Here is a 25,147-nt window from a genome sequence, read left to right as displayed (position 1 = left end):
CGATTTGTAGTTGCGGGTTGCTGTTTTTTGGACTGGTTTCTAAAAAGCAGTTTCTTATTTGGGCTTGTTTTTGTTTTTTTAAACAGTGGTTCTCAACTATTTATTTTCCCAAATGAATATGTAGCCTAGCCTATTTGTCTGAGTCAGACCCCCCATATGAAATATGTTATTCTAGAAGATTTGTGTTGTTAAAGTGTTCCACATTTTCTTCAAGATTTTTTTGTGTGTTGAAAATAGCATATCTACAAGCTCACAACGCGTCACATCGCTTGTTTCCCTCGCAAAACCTGGCAACACTGGCGAGAGAGAGAGAGAGAGAGAGAGAGAGAGAGAGAGAGAGAGAGAGAGAGAGAAGGGGGAAGCCAACGAGTGCAGGGTAGAGGTTAATACAGGACATCGACACAACCTCGTTGGATCTAGTCTCTCTTTCTCTCTGTTAAACAACTCACACAACTAGACAGAGAGGGAAGTGTAAACTATGTGTTGATATTTAGTCTCATCTATTCTACCTCACAGTGAACGACGTTCACACAGCGAACAGAAGAACCATATTATCTTCGGAAAGTTGAAGTGGAAAGAAGCGTTTTCGTTGGAAGTGGAGAGAAGCGTTCTGACGGCTGTTTTGTGTCTGTCTGTCGGGGGGTTTTGTGTCTCTAAACGGGATTTACTCTCGGCGTCGCGCGGCTCCATTCGTTCTGCCTCAGTCTTTGCACGGATCCACCGGATCACTGGATCCACCTAGCAGAGAGCACAATGATCTGCTTATCTCTGCTCTGCTTGTAAGAGCCCTGTTCTACGGATTGGACACATAGTAGCAGATTGTGCTGTTTTTGTTTCTGACATAGGCTATTAAGTGTCCAGGCAGCAAACCCAACTGACATTTTTCTATGCGTTTTGCCGACAAGCTCCCTGGATGCTGCTGTTGTTGGCTATTATTATTATGAATAACATTTATTATTATTATAAATAATCATTAGAATTTTTAACCCGGCGACGGATTTTTTTTTACCTTTAAAGGACACTCTGGATTCGGATTTCGGGCGTTATATAGTGGGTCAGAATGGACTTGTAGCACATACACAGGGACACGTTTTTTTTTTTTTTTACAAACTACTACTGTTTTTTTTTATGGTGTTGTTTATCCAGATACACGGACACTCAGGCTGCAAAAGTTGGTCAACAAACTAGTTGTTGTTACAGTCAGCAGGCTCTACGTCCCTGAGAGGTCATCACTCAGGACGGAGTGACCGGTCAACCCCCCCTGTCCCCCCCCCCCATCTCTCTCTCTCTCTCTCTCTCTCTCTCTCTCTCTCTCTCTCTCTCTCTCTCTCTCTCTCTCTCTCTCTCTCCTCCCATCCTGAGAGACGAGGCTGTTATGAAGATGTGAAATCTTCTCTCTCTCTCTGCCTGGGCTGCTTTGATCCTCTCTTCTTTTGACAGGAAAAAAAGATCAAAGAGGGTTGTGAGTCTCGCCTCTCTCTCTCTCTCTGTCTCTCTCTCTCTCTCTCTCTAATCCCCCCTCCCTCCCTCATCTCATTGGGGATATGTATGAAAGCGTGGACGTGGTGGGTTTGAGCCCCAGCCCGAGCCCCTGCAGCTCCTTCCTGAGCATGGACTACTACCACAGACCCCCGGGCCTGGGGTCCTGCCTCGGGGGGCCGGAGAAGGGGTCCCTGGTGTCCATGTCTGGAGGAGGAGGTGGTCTCCCCAGGCCGTTTGGAGGGGGGTCCCTGGTCAGCGCCAGACACTGGAGCGGATCCAACCACTGTAAGTAATAGCTTCTTTTTATGTCACTTATAACTCAGTGGTCCTCAACCTGTGGGTTGAGAACATGCTTTTTTTTGTTGGGGGGGGGGGTCCCAGATGACAGTAAAGGAGATGACAGCAGTAGAGTGACAATTTCATTACTTGTAAGACCTTTTTAATACCTAAAATAAAGAGTATTACTGCATCAAAGGTAATTAGCAAACTGTACTATAAAAAAAATCACTCAAACGCTGGCCAAATAATATATTAAGAAAGAGGCAACATTTTTGACAATATTTATCTGTGGAACAGAGTCAAAACAGAATGTAATGCCTCCCTCAACTCCTACAATTCCAAGTGCTTGTCCGGGTGGGGGGGTCCCCAGTTCAATATGATTTGTCTTTTTTTTGGGGGGGGGGGGGGTCACAGCCTGAAAAGGTTGAGAACCACTGATAACTCCATTAGACTCACTGGAGATACATTCTTTTATTAACAGGGGGTTAAGGTTGCCTATAATAAACTATAGCAATCGCAGCACCAAGTAGAGGTGCATTTATTTGATCACTCTTGACAACCAAAGGGTGTCAGTTCACTCTCCATCTGACCCCTGCTTCTTCAGATTGTTATCAACTTGTAGGGAACATGACAACAACAACAACAACAACAACAACATCATGAATTAGTAGTTCACTTTTAAACATGTAGTGTTCTGGAAGTGGACTTTCTTTTAACCAAAGTAATAGATTCATGAGAGAGAGAGACAGCAAAAGGGAGAGAGAGGGGGATAGAGAGAGGGAGAGAGAGAGAGGGGGAGGGCATGTGAATTACTGCTCCCATTTACATTTTAATTGAGGGAGCTGCCACCCCAACTGTGATTCCTGCAATGTGTCATCAGCCCCACTGTAGGTCAAAGGTGACCGGGAGGTCAGACCCCACTGCAAGCTGCACTGGAGCTGTGCTTCTCTCAGTGGGGGCTGGGGAGGGAGTGGACCAGTGGTGGACAAAGTACTCAAATGTTTTACTTAAGTAAAAGTATCAAGACTGCAATGTAGAAACACTCTGTTACAAGTATAAAAGTACGGAATTCAAAATGTACTTGAGTAAAAGTACAAAAGTATTGTTATCAAAATATACTTAAAGTACCAAAAGTAAAAGTACTCATTATGCATGTCCCATTTCACAAGGTATCTATGTATGAAAATCATTTGAAAATAGCAGATCTGTAGATCTGCTATTTTCAAATGGCCGAAATGTATTTAGGGCTGAAGTGGTTAATGTATGTTTTGTAATAATAATCAAAATCTACAAAGTAACTAGTAGTAGAAGTTTTCAAATAATTGTAGTGGAGTAAAAGTACAATATTTGTCCAAAAGAAGTGACTATAGGCTACATGAGCACTTTAAACCTATAAACAGGCTATATTGGCTATTTGAAAATAGCCGATCTACAAGCTCACAACAAGTCGCGAATGCTGGAATACATTTAAAACATCTTTTTTTTTCAGAAGGGGGTCTGTGGAGAAATACATACATTTGGGGCGTCCTTGACATACAGATGTTTGAGAATTGGTTTAGCAATAATTAAAACAATACAAAGCCCAGATAACAACACTTTAAAAACAAGACCCGGCCAAAACCCCCTGCAACTACCGATATTTACAAACAACTTTACAGAAAAACAAGCCCAAAGTCGCTTATAATAAGCAGACATGGCAACACTGTTCAATAGGTCCTGTTTACAACACACACACAGACCTTATGAAAGCAGCCGCCCAAAGTCACCTGACATGACTGGAGACGGGGCTGATTGAGGTGATGCTGTTGGACTGACATAACGTCTTTACACAGCTGTGTGCTATTGTCAGCAGGGCTTGACGTTCACTTTTTCTTGTAGCCAATGTGGCTACCAGATTTGTACCCATTAAGACCTGAGGCCGATTCTTAATGCCTTCTGAATCAGTCGTTGCGAGCTTGTAGATCTGCTGTTTTTGAATAGCCAACGCCAACATCTAAAATAACACAGAATCAGATGCTTGCCTGGTTTTAACGGGTTAAAGTTACCAGCCACTACCAGTTTTTCTTGAAAAACGTCAGATTATTAGAGTGAGAGTCACTACATCCCTGAGAGAGATCAGATATATCATGTGCAATATATCTAACAAATCACAATGCTTTTATTATTACATTTTTTAACCCAAGACCTGAAGCCGATTCTACAAATGTCTTTCAAAACAGTTTTCTGAAAAACCTATGTTTCTATATCAGTGGTGCTCAAACCTTTTCATGTCAAGGACTCCCAAAATGATATGTATTTGGCCGCCGACCCCCATCTGAAAATATGTTGTTCCAGGGACCCCCAGAAGGAAAGATTTGAGTTAAAAATGTTCGCTTTAGAAGAATACATATATTCAAAGATTTGCACACATTTTCACGATTTTTCAAAAATAGCAGATCTACAAGCTCATAGCGCGGCACTCGGTGCCGCGCTATGAGCTTGTATATCTGCTATTTTTGAATAGCCAAAGTGTAAAATAATGCTTTTTTAGCTCAAATCAAAAAGTGACACAGATGCGTTCCAGGTCTTAATGGGTTAAACTAGAATTATTGCACTCAGAGTTCATCTGCCAGTGCTATGCGGTTGTTAAGATATGTCATTTGTATAATGTGTCGAATAGTTGAGCGTTAACCACGGTTTGGTTATTTGTTCAGTTGCTGGAAACACATTTTGTTTGATACGGCCATTAAAGCTAAATCCGTAAGCTTTATGTACATTGTCTCCCTCTGAAGATGGAGAGAAGAAATCGCAACGATGTCCAAAGTACAATAAAGACGGCAGGGCACATTAGTGTCCATTCCGTCGCGCCATCTGCTTCAACTATAAGTAATTATGTACCGATAGTGTCGACCAGAAGGTGTCCTACCTGACACCAGGGTCTGCATTTCCGAATGGAATCGGTGCAGAAAAGTTCCTTCAGTTCTTCCTTGCCCCTTGACCAAACCTTCCGCTAAGTTTCATGCAAATCCGATAACAACATTTGGATTTACCCTGCCAACAGTCAGACAAACAAATCAATTGAGGTTAAAACACAGGCTAAACTCCGTTGGCAGAGGTGAAGCATGTGTCTGTCTCTTCACTGCTACATTACAGCTCCAGGTATAAAAACAGGCTTTAAGTGTAAGTATGTCAATTAACTGACTAACTAAATGAAACTAGAGGTGAGTTGAGATTGTCATTTGGCATTACATGTTCTAATTTTGTTCTTCTTTGCCCCCTTCGTTTAACCCATGAAAACCTGAAGCCGATTCTACAAATGTCTTCTAAATCCCAACAGTTTTCTGAAAAACCTATGTTTCTATGTCAGTGGTGCTTTTACATGTCAAGGACCCCCAAAACAATATGAATTTAGCCGCGGACCCCCATTTCAAAATATTTGGTTCCAGGGACCCCCCAGAAGCAAAGATTTTAGTTAAAAAAATGTTCGCTTTAAAATAATATATATTCAAAGATTTGCACGAATTTCAAGATTTAAAAAAATAGTAGATCTACAAGCTCGTAGCGCGGCACTCGGTGCCGCGCTATGAGCTTGTATATCTGCTATTTTTTAATAGCCCAAAGTGTAAACTAATGCTTTTTAGCTCAAATCAAAAAATGACACAGATTGTTTTCATTCTGTGTTTTTTGCGCCAGTCGATATCCTCAGCATAGCCTAACTCGGTAACTAGTGTGAGTGAACAATAGTTGTCACTGTTCGTAAAGGTTGCGCACAGATTCTAACTGACCCAACAGACAAACAGCGTCGGAGCAAGCCAATGGATTACATTGTGTGTGTAACACGTTGTGAATGTGATACACTTCACACACAACTGTGTTCTGTTCACGGGAAGTTTTCCACGTGAAAGGTGTTCATTGTCACATAATACACATACAATACAGCTGGTATAGCGCCATTATAGACTGTGAAATTCTGGTACTTCAAGCTTCCACATCAGTGTGGATAACAATGAAATAAAATTAGATAGAAAGGTAAAATTTGCTTTGGTAACAATAATGGGCGTAAATAAAAGCAAAATACCCAGACATAGAGCCAAGTATCAACAATCATACACATACAGTTTACAGTTCATATGCAAAGGTATAGCTGTATGTGAAGCGTGAGGTAGATCTTAATTTCTTTTTAATTTTGAACGTTTTTGCCTATAACACATGCCCAAAATAGGGACGCCAAGGAGTGCAAGCTGTGTCCATGTTAAGTTTCTTGAACCCTCCATCTGAATCTCTGCCTTGCCTGCATGCAGTGGTGGAAAGTAACTAAGCACATTTACTTACGTACTGTACTTAAGTACAATTTTGAGGTATTTGTACTTTACTTGAATATTTCCAATTTCCAAATATTGTACTTTTACTCCACTTACAATTATTGGAAAACTTTAGTTACTAGTTACTTTTCAGATATAAACTATTACATTATAAAACATACATTAACCACTTTAGCCCTATTTTATACATAAAGCTATTTGAAAATAGCCGATCTACAAGCTCACAACGCGTCGCGCTGTGAGCTTATAGATCTGCTATTTTCAAACATTTTGGTACTTTTACTTTTGGTACTTAAAGTACATGTTGATGCCAATACTTGCGTACTTTAATTCAAGCACATTTTGAATTCTAGGACTTTTACTTGTAACAGAGTATTTCTATATTGCAGTATTGGTACTTTTACTTAAGTAAAGACCACCACTGCCTGCAGTGCATGCACAGTGTGACCTGGTTGTTTCTCTGTAGAGTAGAGTTCTTCTGATCACAATCTCAGCTTCAGCTAAACCTAGCGTGACAGAGAGCCATTCGTGTGTTGATTTGTTTTGTTTGTTTGTTTGTTTGCGACTGTGTGTTCCTATTAGAATGTATGAGTCTGGGAGGAAGATGTAGCTGGAAAAGAGAGAGAGAGAGAGAGGGAGGGAGAGAGAGAGAGACTGGGTGTGAGAGACCCTCCCTCCTTCAAAAGCTAAAGAAACGGAGAGGAAGTTAAATAGAGACAGAAACACAGAGGAGAGTGCTCATAAACTATAGTTGTAAAGATAGGGGAGACACCCCCTCTCTCTCTCTGTGTGTGTGTGTGTGTGTGTGTGTGTGTGTGTGTGTGTGTGTGTGTGTGTGTGTGTGTGTGTGTGTGTGTGTGTGTGTGTGTGTGTGTGTGTGTGTGTGTGTGTGTGTGTGTGTGTGTGTGTGTGTGTGTGTGTGTGTGTGTGTGTGTGTGTGTGTGTTCCTCGTTCCTCACTGGAATGGAGAGTGGAACAGGTTCAAGGGTCAAACTGCAATAAAAAAAGGCCTTCCATGTACCCAGACTCTCACACACACACACACACACACACACACACACACACACACACACACACACACACACACACACACACACACACACACACACACACACACAGGCCAGATGGACACAGGACGGACATACACACTCAGCGATTGCTCCACCGGCATTCAGAGGCAGGGGGTTTGGGGATAGCTGTGTGTGTGTGTGTGTGTGTGTGTGTGTGTGTGTGATTGGGTGTGTGTGTGTGTGTGTGATTGGGTGTGATCCAGAGCAATGACTCACAGACATTTGGGAACTGACCTATATCTCCGTCTCTCCCTCCCTCTCCTCTCCTCTCCAGTGTCAGCTGCCCAGTCATCAGTTCTGCGCACTGACTGACCTCTGTCTCTCTCACACACACACACACACACACACACACACACACACACACACACACACACACACACACACACACACACACACACACACACACACACACACACACACACACACACACACACACACACATTCTGTCACATACCAACACACACTTTGTCTGGGAATGTCAGGGTCTACTGACTAAGTTTGACCTGAGTGTGAGTGTGTGTGTGTGTGTATGAAGGGGGAAAGGAGCCAGGGTTGCCAGATCTGCTTATTATAATTTCCCCCGCAAGATTTTATTTGGAAAATAGCCGATCTACAAGCTCACAACGCGTCGCATGTGAGCTTGTAGATCTGCTCTTTTCAAATAGCTGATGTATATGTTAAAGTGCTCATGTGTGGCCCATAGCCGCTTATTTTGGGTTTTGGTTTTCCTAGACCCGGTTGCTTGTTTCTCTCACAGAATCTGGCAACGCGGGAAAGGAGCTGCTTTTATGTGTGCGTGCGTGTGTGTGTGTGTGTGTGTGTGTTTGTGTGTGTGCGTGTGTATATGTGTGTGTTTTGGTGTACATTCACCTGTATGTGTTACACTCTGCAGTGTCATCAGATAAATGCTAAAACAGCAGGCCTGGAAAACTGGTTATTAATTCATATGTCCTAGACGGAGTCCTCTGGAAAGGCATGCCTTTGTCTGCCTATCTGTGTGTGTGTGTGTGTGTGTGTGTGTGTGTGTGTGTGTGTGTGTGTGTGAGTGCGTGCTTGTGTGCGTGCATGCATGTTTGCGTGAGTGCATGCATTCTTGTGTGTGTGTGCGTGCGTGAGCGTGTGTGGATCATTGCTGGTTGAAGTCAGTAAACTGAGCTAAAGTCCACATCTAGGCAAAAATCCAAATTAAGTTGACTTGGATAATAGTTAAAGCTACACTATGGAGCTTATTTGAACGAATAAAAGGTTATTTCAACCAATCTGTATGATAGAGCATGTTGTACAATATAGCTAACACTTCTGCAGTGGGCTCTCCCTACTCTTCCATTGAGAAATGCAGTGACACCCCCGGTGTCGGGTAGGTCGTAGACCGACGGGTTGACCATGTCAATAAAGGCATTTGAAGCATCAGAAAGGACACTAGATGCGGCGCCATATTTATTGTAGCTCGGACATTGTTGCAATCACCTCTCTATCGGGAGAGTGACACAACAACTGACATAAAGCTTACCGCTTGTTACGTATTGTAGCTTTAGGTAGACTTGTATAAGTAATGCTATACATTAACCACTTGAACCCCAGCATCCATATTTTGGGGTTAACATAAGCAAAAAAAAATAACCAATACCAACACCAACCAAGTGGCTAAGTTGTGCAGTTTAAGTTCTTTCATGCCAGTGCTACTTAACAACACATTGGGTGCCAGGTTTTTTTAAAAACAGAGTACACTGAGTGCCAGGACTTTTTAACCATTTTTTAGGAGCCGAGATACAGGATTTTGAAGTCATAAGTTAACCAGAAAGTGGATTGGAGTCATAATCTTCGGAAAATGATATCTCCTGGTGCTTAGAAGGTAAAAATAAAAAAAAATTGTAAAAAAAAAATTTTGATTTTTTTTTTTTTTTTTTTTTCAAAAACCGTATATATACGGTTTTGGCACCCAATGTGTTAAGTAGAATGAACTCTACCTTGTACCTACTGTATGTCATCACCAGTGTGCTGATAATCACAATAAAGAACCTCCTTAAGGGTATTTTGGATTGTATTCAGCTAAAGCCAACACGTGTGTAGGCTAACCACGCGTCACCAGCCTTTCCAGGAAAGCCTGGTATTTGTTCCAAATCCAAACTGGCCCGTGTGATCTGGTGCTGCATGTGATCCGGTTTAGAAAAAAGGAGGGAAAAAAAAAACGATCGTGTTCCGGTTGGCGTCGCATTGTTTTTGTTCTGCACATAATGCGAATCAATTAGTTTGGTCTCACTAGTCATGCTGCAAGTTAGAATAAAAGATGGACATACCAAATGATTATTATGCCAAAAGAAACCGATTTGACCAAACTAAACACATTTTAAACTAGGGTAATCATTTTGGAGGTGCACGGCGCCGGAGGTTCGGGTCGTGTGTTCGGGCCACCTGATGGCGTTATAAAGTTATTTCCGCTCCGACCGGATCAGAAACCCCGAAAATTGTATTGATCCCAGGCTAGTAGGCTACCGACTGAAACTATTTTCTTCAGTATGCGTCTCTATTTTGGGCTTGTTATATAATAGGTGAAAGTTTAAAAAACAAATACAAAAAACGTTAGAAAATGGCACAAAAAAAAGCTCATCTAGCAGCTCACGTGTCGTGCTGCATTGTAAGATCAGCTATTTCCGCCACGTGGCACCATCGTACGATGAAGTATATACCGGTAATAAGGCTTAACTGGTTAATAAAAGTGAGGAGAAACATAGATTTCTAATTAGATTTAGCACCCTGTATTCACATTTGTTTGAGAGTGTTGTTAACTCTTCTGTACTTCTTTGCCCTGTATCTGTAACTTTTTACTGCTGTGCTGTCTCTGGAGCCTGAATTTCCCCCGTTGGATCAATAAAGTTATCTATCTAGAGCACTGCAACAAATAAAGGCTTCAGGGGACTTATTAACATGTCTACTCTGGATGCTGTCTTCAGATGAGTATCAGATTCCTGGACTTAAACAACCTGTTTTGCAATCCTGATTTTGATATCGCCAACTGTACGCAGATGTCACAGATAGATAGGGATAGAGAGGGTGAAACAAGTCCACTCAGAGAATCTCAAACCAACCTTTTGCCCTCCTCAGTAATCTTGAGTACCGGCGACTACAATCAATAATTACCATCAACTAACTAACTTGTGTAAGTAGTGTTGTCGTCCATGCTGCTATCTATTTTTGGACTAATTACTGGTACAAAGATAGCGCGAGGAAGCCGGCTAATTTGCTTTCTGCGCTATGTTTAGCCTCGGGGCTTAAAATGCAAGGCAGATCTATGCTTTGTTGAGTTCCTCAAGGTCTTATCTCTGAGTGGGCTAATGTTATCAACACGTGTAAGAAGAGACCTTCCTCAGCACTCAAAAGGTCATAAACTCTGCATAGAGATGTTTTCCTCATGGTTAGAAGGGACCGCATGAGCCCCTTGTGTTATTTTTTGGTTTTATATATATATATATATATATATATATATATATATATATATATATATATATATATATATATATATATATATATATATATATATATATATATATATATATATATATATATATATATATATATATAATTGCACAGATACAATAAATTTTTTTCTCACTATGAATACATTACGTGAACGAAAATAAAATGAAAATAAAGATTTCTGAACATTTTAGTATCACAAACCAGTACCTGCCTCAGTAATATTGTCGAACACACATTGAAATCAATATTACAAAGCAGGCTCTCTTTGTAATTTGGGATCAAACTAGGACATTGTATAGACCCCTGGGGGACTCCGATCAACAAAGTACGTGTGCACCATAGACGGGTTTCTGAATAACTAGAGGGTCACACAACGCAGCAGTCTTTATTATCATATCTGGAACACATCTTTCTTGCATTTTCTGGCTATTTTTGAAAAATCGTGAACATTTGTGCAAATCTTTGACTATATATATATATATATATATACATTTTTAACTCTAATCTTTGCTTCTGGGGGGTCCCTGGAACAACATATTTTTGAGATAGGGGTCCGCGGCCAAAGGCATATCATTTTGGGGGTCCTTGACATGAAAAAGTTTGAGAACCACTGATATTATAGCAACATAAGTTTTTTCAAAAAACTGTTAGGATTTAGAAGACCTTTGTAGAATCCCCAGAAGCTATATATAAATATATATATATATATATATATATATATATATTTGCAAAAAAATGCATGATTTTTCAAACAAATAGCAGATCTACAAGCTCATAGTGCCGCGGCACTCGGTGCCGCGCTATGAGCTTGTATATCTGCTATTTTTGAATAGCCAAAGTATAAGATAATGGTTAAAGTGGTTCAAATCTAAAATGACAGATGCTTTTCCCGGTCTTAATGGGTTAAGGTCACGTGGGTCACGGCACTGCGGCTCACGGCTCTAGCTGACTCTAATCACACACAGCTGATTAGAGTGCGTGCGCGTGTGTGCGTTTCGGTCAAAGCGGTTTTGCCCCCTTAAAGCGCACACACCCGGTAATAATGTTTGTAAACAAGAAGCTTAAATCTACTTGACAGACTGTCGAGACTGTAATGTTGGACATTATACTGTACTCAGAGTCATGGAGTAGTACAGCATTAAACCTTTGCAATGAACACTCCAGATTGGGACCAGAAGCAATTGCGTTGCTGTCGGGGCAGAACCTCTTTATCTCCTTATTCAAACTTTTTTTTCTCCGTAAATTAATGCCCTACTTGATAATACTGTTGATGCTTTTGAATTTGAATCCTGAAAAGTACAACTTGTTACCATTATGAAGTATAATTCAACTAACTTAATCTTTAAAATGGTGAACAGCAATATGAATAACGCCAATGTAATTTCTGGACACTAGGCTGCTTTTAAAAGCAGTGTAAAAGTAAAATTGAATACACTATATCAGCGGTTCTCAAAGTCGGGTCCGGGGACCCCCAGGGGGTCCTTGTGGGGGTTCCAGGGGGTCCCCAGCAAAAGTAGTTAATATAGCGTCACAAATCATTTTAACCACTTTAACCTTTTATACAAAAAAATAGCAGATTTACAAGCTCATAGCGCGTCACTTTGTGCCGCGCTATGAGCTTGTAGATTAACAACGTATTTTCAGATGGGGGTCTGCGGCCGAATATTTATCAATTTGGGGGTCGTTGACATGAAAAAGTTTGAGAACCACTGCACTATATGACACAATGTTTTTGACGTCTTTGGCCTAGTGTCGGTCAGTGTTTTCAAAGATTTCCAAATAAAAGAAACATTGTTGAATTACCCAACACTTCCTCAAATTCGGTGACGGTTGTTATCAGAAATCGAGCCGAAGAGACGATGACGTTTCCTCAACTACAATGTCGCCATCTGGCAACCACAGGGGTGAGCAGTGATTGCCAGTGATTTTGATGTGTGGTTGTTAGAGTGCTGGTCCTATTGAGCGCACCAGTGTTTGTGTACTTCCGCATCATTGACCAGAACCCTTGTTATCGACAACCCAGCAGCCTGTTGCAATGGAGTGTATGTGTAAGTTAGGGTGTTGTGTTGTGTCGACGCTAAATTGTACTTGTATCTTCTTATTTTTAACCCATTAAAAACGGGAACGCATCTCTGTGTAACCACTTGCACTTAAACCATTATTTTATACTTTGGCAAGTTTGGCTGTACAAATCTGGCTGTACAAAAATAGCAGATATACAAGCTCATAGCGCAGCACCAAGTGCCGCGCTATGAGCTTCTAGATCTGCTATTTTTGAAACAAACATTTGTAATTCAAATCTTTGCTTCGGGCGGGGGGGGGGGGGGGGGTCCCTGGAACAAAATATTTTTAGATGGGGTCCGCGGCCAAATACATGTCATTTTGGGGGTCCTTGACATGAAAAAGTTTGAGAACCACTAATATAGTTTTTTTCAAAAAACTGTTTTGTGACGCGCTATGAGCTTGTAGATCACACAGATGCGTTCCCGGATTGAATGGGTTAAGCTGAAAGTTGTATCTTCATCTAACTTAGCCCCATAATGTTACATACAGTATTTACTTGGACCATCATTAATGGCTCTAGAATCAAAACGGTGTCGCTTCCCATGACCTGATCGTCTGTGGGCTAATGGTGCGCATTAAAACCACTTAAACCCCATACTTTGTTGACTGCGGTTAGTACTTGATCCCCTTATTTTGCATTGCAAACTTGCACTAGCCTTGTGAGCTTGTAGATCTGCTATTTTTGCTTAATGTTTGCCTGTTTTCGCCCATTATGGCATGCCAAGAATTGGGACGTTAGTGTTGATGTGGTTAAAATAAACCTTGTGCCCTCAAGTGAAGCAACTGGCCACAGGGCTCCTCCTCAAAACATTTTGACATCAAGTTGTAGCTTATTGACAACTTTTCTGCAATCCTAGCAATGGCATTAACGAGAGGGGTTATAATCACAGCTATTATATTAGATTTGTCTGTGAAATTGCCTGTATTGTAGATGTGTTATACAATAATCTGTTTCATATCAATGTATTAGCCTAGTGTTCATGCAGAAGGCTACAAGAGCTTTGGTATGTCCCCTTAATAGCCTTTCAATTGATAATGAGTAACATACTTTGAGACTGATATAATCATGAAAATGCTTTGAAACTAGTGCCGTAATTTGAAAAACGAACTGTTTGTTCAGTGGGGCCAGTGTATCATGTCACCACTTGTCACCACTCACTGCATTGTGACGAGTTGAGAGCTTGTAGATCAGCTATTTTTGGCGCGCGACACCTGTGTACGCTAGCTAGAGCGTAAATTGGGTATAACCGTTCTGCCATGTCAACAGTTGATTGATAGGAATGACTTAACACTTAGTAGAGGGTGGTTGTAAAATTTACGTTATATCTTATCTCTTCATTGGAACTCACTCTGGTGTAACCGGTTTATACCGTTGTAGCATAACCTCTAGTTTTCTACCCTTACATTCAAACTAAGCTACGCTTCAACTCACACACACTGTTTCATCAAGAGGGAATAACAACATGGAATCCAAAAAATTAGGACAGACTAATAATGCAATGCAAAAAGTCAAACAATATCCTTTGAAATGTTGTGATAGCAAGCATACTAGCCTTAGCCTATATACGTATCCTACCTGGAACAATTTAAGAGCTCATTGTTTTCACAGATGTTTTGTTACCAGAGTATGGGTGCTGCAATTATTAAAAATAATAAAGACCAAAGGCTTTTAAAAACAGGAAAATCATAGGGCTAGGCCTAAATATCATGATATGTTTGACCAAATACTTCAATATCGATATTTTCACGGTAATGTAAGTTTTTGTGGACATTTGTATGAATGTCAAGTTTTTTTTTTTGGACAATTGTAGACCATTTTACCAAGTATAAAGAAATGATTAAAACCAGCAAAAGCCATCACTTTAGCCATATCACAATATTATGATATGCAAAATCCCAGACGATATCTATCAGTCACGTGATTCACATGATTTCAATATCAATATCCATATTTTCCAGCCCTAATATATCGTCCGCAATCCCGTTCAAGCATACTCAAAGACTTATATATATGAGTGCACATTGGCTCTCGCTGTAACCTTCCCATCATTACAGGTCCAGTCATGCTGACCAATACCTCCACTTCTCTGTGGTTGTGACTCTGTCACTCTGTCACAACTCCTAAGTTCTTTGGGTTTAACCAAAGCGTATGATGTCACCGGGATGTGACCTTTCTGAATTAGTCATTTAAAGCCAAGGGAAAAATGACTCCATATCAGAATGTCAAAACCTTGTTAAATGGTTCTTGCCCCCTGGCTGAAATAAAATTGTTACGCAATAAATTAAATGAGCCAGAAAGGTGATGGGGGGGGGGGAAAAGAGTGACATGTCTTAATCCTTAAAAGGATTAAGGATTAATCTGTAATTGGAGCGTTTTGCCCCTGTATGGCCTTTGTTTACAAAGAGGTCAGGCGGATTAAATACATTCTGAACTATTAAAAATAAATTGCAGTGTGCGATGGGTAAATATGAATCTTACATCAGTTTCAATATCGATTGTGTATAGATCGAGATTGCTTGTATAATCTGCCCTAGACTCTATATCTATGCTTTTAATATCCCCCTTCTGGTCATGGCCGGTGGGGATATGGCTGAATGAAATACATGCATTTCAGTGGTGTGTTCTACCGTCAGACGCTGTACACGCCGTACACAGTCCAGATTATTTTGGGAAGAAGCGTATACAGTCTAATAACCATTTCATCCATTGAAAACGCGAGAGCGTATACCCACGGCCACGCGCATCGTATCGTAGCGTATACCCTCCGAAAAAACCTAGAACACAACACTGATGCATTTCCTTTTTGGAAATGTAGACTGATATGTTTGATATTTATGTTTGATAACATACAATATTATAATTCGTTTTTTAATTCAAAAATAGCAGATCTACAAGCCCACTACCGATCAAGCTGCAACATGTTCTCCTGAGCTTGTAGATCCACTATTTCTGCTATTCCTCCTACCAAAAAGTATATAGGGCTTAAGTGGTTAACCACTGACTTAAACCCTCTATACTTAGTCAAGTACTTTCTTTCTTCCACTGGACACCAAATGAGTTCGCCAAAAGTAGCCGATCTATAAGCTCACAACGCGGCGCAAGGCGATCCCTATTCCCCCCAGAATAGGGATGCTGGGGTTCAAGTGGTTAAGTTTTTAATAAATTGAACCCCGACGTGTTAATATGGACATGCACCTTGCAGGGCCAATCCTTAAGTTCAGCCAGCCAGGGTCTCTCTGTAATTATGATCAAGTTTTAGATGATGAACAGAAATGATTTATCGTCTTATTAATTAAATAAGAGCTGTGTGGGTTTATGTTTCATCATGTTCCATCAGGTAGAGGAAATAACTAAGCAGGAGTTGAGAGTGAAGCAGGAAAGACAAACAAAAAATAAGTGGAAACAGAAAGAATCACACGAGAGAGAGAGAAAGAGATACAGAGAGATACGGTGACCAGACGTTCCGGTTTTGCTGGCATTGTCCCGGTTTCAAGCAGGGTGTCCCGAGGCCCAACAAATAAAACACAAAAGTGTCCCGATTTTCAACATGCATGTCCCGTTTTTTACCGCGATGAAAACAATGCTTGTTTTGAGACGTTTATCATGTTCCGTTCCATTGCAAAGTGCAGTCACTACAGTGTGCTAAGCACTAAAATAATTGTCTCCCATCCTGCTGAAAATACCAACGCGAAAAGTTGTAAAAAAAGTTAGAAAAGAAAATAGTGAAAATGGCCGATCTACAAGGCGTCGCGATGCACCGCGTTGTGATCAACAATTTTCACTTAAGTGGTAAGAGTCGCGGTTTGGGTGTCTAGAGAGAAAATATCTAGAGAGAGAGAGAGAAAGAGACGGAGAGAGAGAGAGAGAGAGAGAGATTGCGTGTGTGTGTTGCGTGTGTGTGAGAGAGAAAAAGAGAGATCATAAGAGTGATGATATGGAGGGGGATGAGATGAGATGAGTATAAATGAGGTCAGACACCGCTTCGGGGAACTGTTGGCTAGTGTGTCAGTGAGAACAGACCACAGTCGCATGGAGGAGAGACACACAGTAACTAAGTACATTACTCAAGTACTGTACTCAAGTACAATTCTGATGTACTTTTACTTTACTGTATTTCAAGTGTTTTACTTTTACCCCACTACATCTCAGAGTCAAATATTGTACTTTTTTTTACTCCACTACAATTATTAGAACACTTTAGTTAGTTGTTACTTTGTAGATTTGGATTATTATTACAAAACATTAACAATTAACCACTTCAGACCTATTTAAACTTTGGCTATTTGAAAATAGCCGATCTACAAGCTCACAACGCGTCGCGATGCGACGCGTTGTGAGCTTGTAGATCTGCTATTTTCAAAATATTTTAATACATTTTATACATTATGATACCTTCTGAAACGGGGCATTCTGCATAATGAGTACTTATAAGTATATTTTGATCCCATTACTTTTGAACTTTTACTCAAGTAGATTTTCATTACCGGACTTGTACTTGTTTCTATATTGCAGTATTGATACTTTTACTTAAGTAAAACTATTTAGTACTTTTTCCACCACTGCTCAAGTACAATTATTTTTTTTAAAGATTTTTAGGGGCTATTATGCCTTTTTATTGATTGGATAGTAGGTTGACAGGAAATGGGGAGAGAGATGGGGAGTGACATGCAGCAAAGGCCGCCGGGATCGGGACTCGAACCCGCAACGTGCTGTTAGGCTACTTTGGAGCCTAGGTGCCTGGACCGCTACACCAGCGGCTGCAGGCACCCTCAAGTACAATATTGAGGTGCTTTCAGTTTACTTGAGTACTTATTTTCCCGATAATTAATACTTCTACTCCACTACACCTCAGAGGCAAATATTGTACTTTTGACGGCACTACAATAATTTGAGAACTTTAGATACTAGTTACTTTGCAGCTTTAGATTATTATTAAACAAAACATACATTAACCAATTAAGGACTATTTTATGCTTCTGTGATTTCAAAATAGCCAATCTACATGATTTTGTACTAATTTATGACACATTTTGAAAAAAATATATATTTTGATGTCAATACTTTTGTACTTTTACTCAAGTACAATTTTGAATACAGGTATTTCTACTTTTACAAAAAGAAAAAATCGGTGTACTTCCACCACTGACAGAGGAAGAGAGAAAGAGGGACTGTGAGAGAGAGAGAAGGAAATGGAGAGGGAGCAAAGGAGCGACGGCTTAGCAGAACAGTGATATATGGATGACAAACCAGAAGGATATGGAGAACAGAGATAGTGAAAGAGAGAAAGAAAGGCTCAGTACGTACGACTGACACCTTATTTGCTAAATCTAAGCCAACTCTCTCTCTGTCTCTTTCAGTCTGTCTATCTACCCCCTCGCTTTCTCCCTCTCTCTCTCTCTCTCTCTCCCTCTCTCTCTCTCTCTCTCTCTCTCTCTAAACAGAGGAGAGCAGTAGAGTAGAGCTGAGTCTCCTGAACTGAGGAATGTCTGGTATGGATACTAGCACATGGGGGAAGGGAGGTGTGTGTGTGTGTGTGTGTGTGTGTGTGTGTGTGTGTGTGTGTGTGTGTGTGTGTGTGTGTGTGTGTGTGTGTGTGTGTGTGTGTGTGTGTGTGTGTGTGTGTGTGTGTGTGTGTGTGTGTGTGTGTGTGTGTGTGTGTGTGTGTGTGTGTGTGTGTGTGAGATCTGTATTGTGTGAGTGTGTGTGTTTGTGCGTGTGCATGTCTTGCCTGTGTGTAATGTATGTGAGGTTAGAGGTGAGGGGTTGGGGAGAGAGAGAGAGGGAGGAGGAGGGGCGGCGGATGGATTGATGCTGTTAAGAACCTGGTTTCTTGAACGGAGGACTCTAAAATGGGTCATGGGATTATTTCTCCAGGGTCCCTTCCTTTCATCACGACAGAGAGTGAGAAATATGTCTGTTCCAGATTAAAACAACAGCCACGCCCCTCACCTTCATCCTCCTGGTGGTGTCACCTCACTGTTTGTTGTCCGTACAGAAGTAGTAGGGGTATGACAGTTAATCGAACTAATCGATTTAATTGATAAAAAAAAGATAATTTTGAGCATGTCATTATTGGCGAAAAGTTTCATTACAATCTTAGCTATTTTCACTGTTTTTGCAAGACACAAAGTATAATACAACGCTGAAGTGGTTAAAATAATAATAGAATTTTAAGATTTTAATATAACTTCTCGATTATTCAAAAACGTTATACAAACAATATAATAATCACTAAGCAGAGATAATGGATAGTTGCAGCCCTACACTGTAGCTCAATAGCCCCATGATCCCATTTTACCATCTAAACACCTGACCTGAATTATCCACATGCCATACTCTCTCATCTCTCACTTAACCCATTCAATCCAGGAACGCATGCACTGTGTCATTTTAGATTTCTTTGGCTATTAAAAAATAGCAGATATACAAGCTCATAGTGTGCCGCACTGTGAGCACTAGCTGTTAGCTTGTATATATCTGCTATTTTTGACTAGCCAATGTATAAAACATTGATAAAGGACCTCCACTTTGAGAACCATGTCTGAGCATGTCTGAGTCTACTCTTTCAGAAATACCATAGTGCAGGGGTCTTCAACTGGGTGTCCGGGACCCTAGTTTTGCCAAAAATAGCAGTCCTGCTATTTTCGCCAAAGAGGTTTGGTGTAAAGGGAAAAAAAGAGCAGACTAAGTACAGAGTGAGAGGTCAAGTTTACTAAGTATTGACGGTTTAAGTGATTAAATGTCTGAAAATCCAACCAATCCAACATAAACTGATGACAGTGCTGTCAAACAAGTCTATGAAACCATCCATGAAAAAAGTGTAATCTTTTATACAATATACAGTAGGGGGTCCCTGCTTCATCTATCTCTCGGCTAAGGCGTCCTTGGGCTGAAAAACGTTGAAGACCCCTGCCATAGTGAGTCGACACATAGCTACTATCCACTTGCTGTGAATTAGCAGCTACACGTTAGCATTTAACCAACTGTGTGCTGCTGAGCCTGTGCATTGTACAGTAACACTGAGCTTTGTTGACACTATACACATTATACACATAATGTACTCTGCAGGTGTGAGTCTTTGCAAGGCTAAAGTCCTTACCTCTGGTGTATTTTTATCGTGTGTGTGTGTGTGTGTGTGTGTGTGTGTGTGTGTGTGTGTGTGTGTGTGTGTGTGTGTGTGTGTGTGTGTGTGTGTGTGTGTGTGTGTGTGTGTGTGTGTGTGTGTGTGTGTGTGTGTGTGTGTGTGTGTGTGTGTGTGTGTGGTGGGGGAGTGATGGGAACAGGAGAAACGGTGGCTTACAGAGGGATAGTATGTGTGCTAGTAGAAAAATACTGCTCAGCAGGGGGCCTCTACATCAGGGATTGATGGGAGTTTTCCGAGACACACACGCACACGCACACGCACACGCACACGCACACACACACAGAGAGAGAGAGAGAGCGGACATACTTACATATACCCTACACTTGCATACATAAGTCTCTCGCTCCCCCACACACGCTCTAGCACAAATGGCCCTGTCCAGGTTAGTACTAAATCTGCACAACTGACTCCCTCTCTCTCTCTTATTCCTCCTTTCAATTCAATTCAATTCAATGAAGCTTTATTGGCATGGGAAAACATACGTTTACATTGCCAAAGCAAGTGTCAACTTATAACAAATTTAACAATCCAATCGTAAGTTAGAACTAAGACATGTATGCACAAGGGAATAAAGACATTTGTAAACAGAGCAACTTGTATGTCACTTTGCAACTTGGGAGAAACTAGCTTACAAAACCTGCCCTCCTCTCTATATCCACCCCCCACCTCCCTTTCTCTGTTTATGTCAGTTCCCTCTGTCTCTTCTGCCTCTCCTTCCCTTCCCCCCTTCAGTCTTTCTCTCTCTCTCTTTGTAAACAGGACACTCTGTCCATGTCACCATTCTTCATGTCCTTCTGCTCCCCTGAATTCACGTGGAGAGCTTTATTGGTGTGGAGACATCAGTGTTAACATCGTAATTAAGTGGAAACCCCAAAAGTACTTTGCCAATACACAGGGTGACCATATTTTCAAAAACCCCAAACCTGGACCCATAATCACTTAACCCATTAAGACCGATTCTACAAATGCCTTCTAAATCAGTTGTTCTCGCACTTTCAAGATTTTTCAAAAATGTTCAAAAATAGCAGATGTACAAGCTGTGAGCTTGTATATCTGCTATTTTTGAATAGCCAACGCAAAAATCTAAAATGACACAGATGCTTTCCCGGTTTTAATGGGTTGAAATCGTTTTTTTTATCGCCAAAATACAGAGATCCGCAATACAATGTTTTGCTACTTTTGACAATTTCTTTGACATTTTGTTTGGAATTAATTAGTCTATCACTTAGCATAAGTAGTGACTGCACCTTTCAACAGAACAGAACATGGTAAAAACATGTAATTATGTAAGCAGCAAGTGTTATTATTTTAACTGTGGTGAGAACTGGGACAATGTTTGTGTTTTAATAGATATTTGTCGAGACTCGGGGGACCCAGCTTGAAACCGGGACAGTCCCGGGCCAATCCGGGACGTCTGGTCATCGTACCAAATACACATTTGCGAAAGTACCTTCGTAGCTTAAGTTGTAAATAAATAAAGATATCAGCTCTGTCTTATTTGCAAAGAAGCTTCCTAGGTAAATTCTAGTATTTTTGGGGAAATAATGTCTGCTTGGGACTGTCTCATTACAGTATAGGAAGCACAGGACACGTCCTAGTTGCTGTAGGTACTGTGATTTGGTCAACGATTTGAGGAGACATCGAGTGGTTCCTTGGCTATCCCATAAGAGATGGGTCTTCAACAGGGGGTTTGGGACCCCTAGGGGGTCCTCAGAGTTACTACAGGGGGTCAGCCAAATCTTTGTGTGATAGAATTTTTTTCTTTTACATTAACCACATGAACCCTTGCATCCCTATTCTGAGGGGAACGTTAGCCGAAAATAGCAGATCTACAAGCTCACAACGCCTCGCAGTGCGCTTGTAGATCGGATATTTTCAGCATGTTTTTTTGGGGGGGGGGGGGGATTAAGTTGAAAGTGAAAATAAATGAATCCAACACAACACTACACAATGATAGTGTCAAACAAGTCTATAAAATCTATGAAAAAGTTTAATGTGCAACACAATTATATACAACTAGACCATACCCGGTCGACGCATCCGTTGGGGGATATGTGCACATGATCTGGCAACCCGGGAGGCGACATTGTTTCACACATAAACACTAATAAGAAGCTGAGATTTGATGAAATTGAAAAACGGGCTCCACAGTTAAGTTCAGATGGTAATGGTCAATGGCTGTGTGCAAAATCAGAGCAATTGCTCCAGCCACTGAGGAGAACCGGGTAGCTTCACTCACCACTACACTCACCACTACAGACAGACTGACCTTACTAGAATTATAGTAGGATATGTAGTGGGGGTCCCTGCTTCATCTCTCTCTCAGCTAGGGGGTCCTTGGTATGAAAAAACATTGAAGACCCCTGCCATAAGACAACCCTTGTATCTGGTTATTTTAATGGTCGGTCTGTCTCTGTCTGTACAAACGGTGGATAGCTCCCTCAGGAAGGATCCTCTTCACGTGGACGTTTGGCACCTCCTTCCTGTATAGTAACGTCTCCTCTCTCTCCTCCTCCCAGCCATCGAGACAGGAAGCAGCAGCTCGGGGGAGGACCTGTTGGTGCCCAGCCCCCCCTCTCCCCCGCCCCCTCCTCGCATCTACAAGCCCTGCTTCGTCTGCCAGGACAAGTCGTCCGGGTATCACTACGGAGTCAGCGCCTGTGAGGGCTGCAAGGTAAGATAAGATAAGACCAGACCAGACCTTCTCTTGATCCCGCAAGGGGAAATTCAGGCGCCAAGGGCAGTCCAGCAGTTAAGATCCAGTTTCAGGGCAAGAACATGTACGTTACAGCGGTACATCACACAACGAAGAAGCACCATCAATAACCCATTGATACCTGGAACGCATCTGTGTCACTTTAGATGTCTTTGGCTATTCAAAAATAGCAGATATACAAGCTCATAGCACGGCACCGAGTGCCGTGCTATGAGCTTTTAGATCTGCTATTTTTGAAAAATCTTGAAAACTTTTTTTTTTTTTTTTTTCAAAAACTGTTATGATTTAGATTTTTTTAAATAATCGCCTCAGGTCTTAATGGGATAATGGACTAAATATACAACTGTATATCGTAGCTGTCGGGCAGAAATTCCAACCTTTTCAATTTTTTCGTAAATAAATGCCCCACATGCTACAGCGTCACACAAAAGCAACAAAAGTAGCAGATAATCAAATCAATAATCTAATAACAACTAATACATACGTAAACCAAGAACCTATCGTCAGCCTACATTGAAACTATACACGCTATAGGATGCCAGGCCAACAATGACCTGGCATCTGTCTACATAACATGCTATGTAAGTCACATTTTAGCCTTTGCATAAGCCTGCAAGGTCGTCAAGGCTAGGGCAAGTGCTACGGGCTGAAGAGGTGGGTCTTCAGATTACGGCAGAAGATCGGGAGTGAGTCTGCAGTTCTAATTGCAATGGGGAGTTCGTTCCATAGTTTGGGAGCATGTTCACATGCAAGTCTGCAAGGTCGCACGTAAAACACATGCAAATGTGCACTGTATGTACTAGTACACTGTACGTACTGTATATGAACCCTCACAAAAAGTGCACACGTGCACGTCAACACTAGCACACACGCATACACACATGTACACATTGACCCACATACACACGCAGATACGCTTCATGCAACAATGACACTCTTGATTTTGAAACAGATATGTGTGCAATTTCACTGGCAGACATGAAACAAGCACACACACACACACACACACACACACACACACACACACACACACACACACACACACACACACACACACACACACACACGTGCACACACACGTGCACACACACAAACATACAGTATATTCTGGATAAGCTGGCCCGAGGCCAGCAGATGCAGGTCATTGCTAGAAGACCTGGATTTACTGGCTAAAAATAGTGACGCACACACACACACACACACACACACACACACACACACACACACACACACACACACACATACGGACTGTGTGTACATGCGTGTGCGTGCGTGTGTGTGTGTGTGTGTGTGTGTGTGTGTGTGTGTGTGTGTGTGTGTGTGTGTGTAAAAGTAATAGCAGCTACGGAAAGAAAATGGAGAGAACGTAGAGACAGAGGGAGTCATGGAGAGATACTGAGAGAGAGAGAGACAGAGAAAGGAGACATAAAGTTGTGGCTGTGATGTGATTGAATCTGAGGGACATTTTTAAATGTCAAGTCAAGGTCGCAACGCCAAGAAATATTTTTAGTAAATTTACGCCCTACTTGATCATACTACAGCGTCACACAAAAGCATCAAAACCTTTTCACCTGACACGGTTTCACCTTTCACGGTTGAACAGAAGTTGGACGTTTTTCAAGTCAAGCGATTTGCATCGAAGCAAACATGATAATGTGTGTGTGTGTGTGTGTGTGTGTGTGTGTGTGTGTGTGTGTGTGTGTGTGTGTGTGTGTGTGTGTGTGTGTGTGTGTGTGCAGAAAATATCACTTCAAGCTAAATTGACATGATTATCTTTATTGTGCGTGAATTGCTGAATAACCACATTCAACCTGGCATCCCTATTTTGGGCATGTCATAGTAGGTGAAACTTTTCAAACATTGTTTTGTTTTGTTTTACTTTTTTTTTACATTTTTGCAAAGTTTAGAAAATAGCAAAAATATTCCAACAAAGCTCACAAGATATATTTTTTTTTTCTTTTTTTTTTCCCCAGCTATTCATCATATGACAAAGTGTGTATATAGGTGCTTATGTGGTTTAGAGAGCCACACAAAGAATTAAAGAATAGAGGATGGAGGGAAAATAGAGCATTGGATCTCAAACATTCTCATGTCAAGGACCCCAGAATTTATATACATATATATATATATATATTTGGTTTTGGACCCCATCTGAAAAGATTTGGTGCCAGAGTCCCCCATAAGAGAAGATGCTGTGTGATCCAATCCAGAACAGTCAGATGGGTGGGCCTGCGAACAAACACTTTTGAGATTTCCAAAGTGGGCCTTTGCGTCCGTAAAAAGGTTGGGGAACGAACCACCGAAATAGAGCGAACAGTAGAGTAGAAACATTCCATGAGAAACAGAAGAGCGATGGAGTGACCAGCAGGTCACAACCTTTACACTTCCCCTAGGCTTTGTAAGCCTCTTTGCAGTTCACATAATCCTGCACACACACACTGCTCTCACGCATTTGCATTTACACGCATGAATGCGCACACATACACACAGGCACACACACAGGCACACACACACACACACACATCAATGCACACAAACTTAGACACATGATCACTCGTGCACACGCGCTGATGTCAACGCGGGGACAACTGACATGCGTGCGTAAGCAACCGG

General features: G+C 41.3%; 1 protein-coding gene across 1 annotated transcript in view; it reads left to right on the top strand.

The window, feature by feature from the left end:
- The first annotated feature begins 408 nt into the window (after nt 1-408).
- The window catches only part of LOC311056393 (retinoic acid receptor alpha-A-like), a 39,265-nt gene continuing 14,526 nt past the window's right edge, over nt 409-25,147 (top strand). Inside the window, exons 1-2 of the mRNA XM_084072966.1 lie at nt 409-1,767; nt 22,338-22,492. Coding sequence (XP_083929092.1) covers nt 1,545-1,767; nt 22,338-22,492 — 378 coding nt within the window. The 5' untranslated portion in view covers nt 409-1,544. The remainder of the gene's footprint in view (nt 1,768-22,337; nt 22,493-25,147) is intronic.

This window comes from Gymnoscopelus microlampas (genome assembly GCF_963454915.1).
Source record: "Gymnoscopelus microlampas genome assembly, chromosome: 11".
NCBI classification, from domain to species: Eukaryota; Metazoa; Chordata; class Actinopteri; order Myctophiformes; family Myctophidae; genus Gymnoscopelus; species Gymnoscopelus microlampas.
This window is presented reverse-complemented; position numbering and strand designations above follow the sequence as displayed.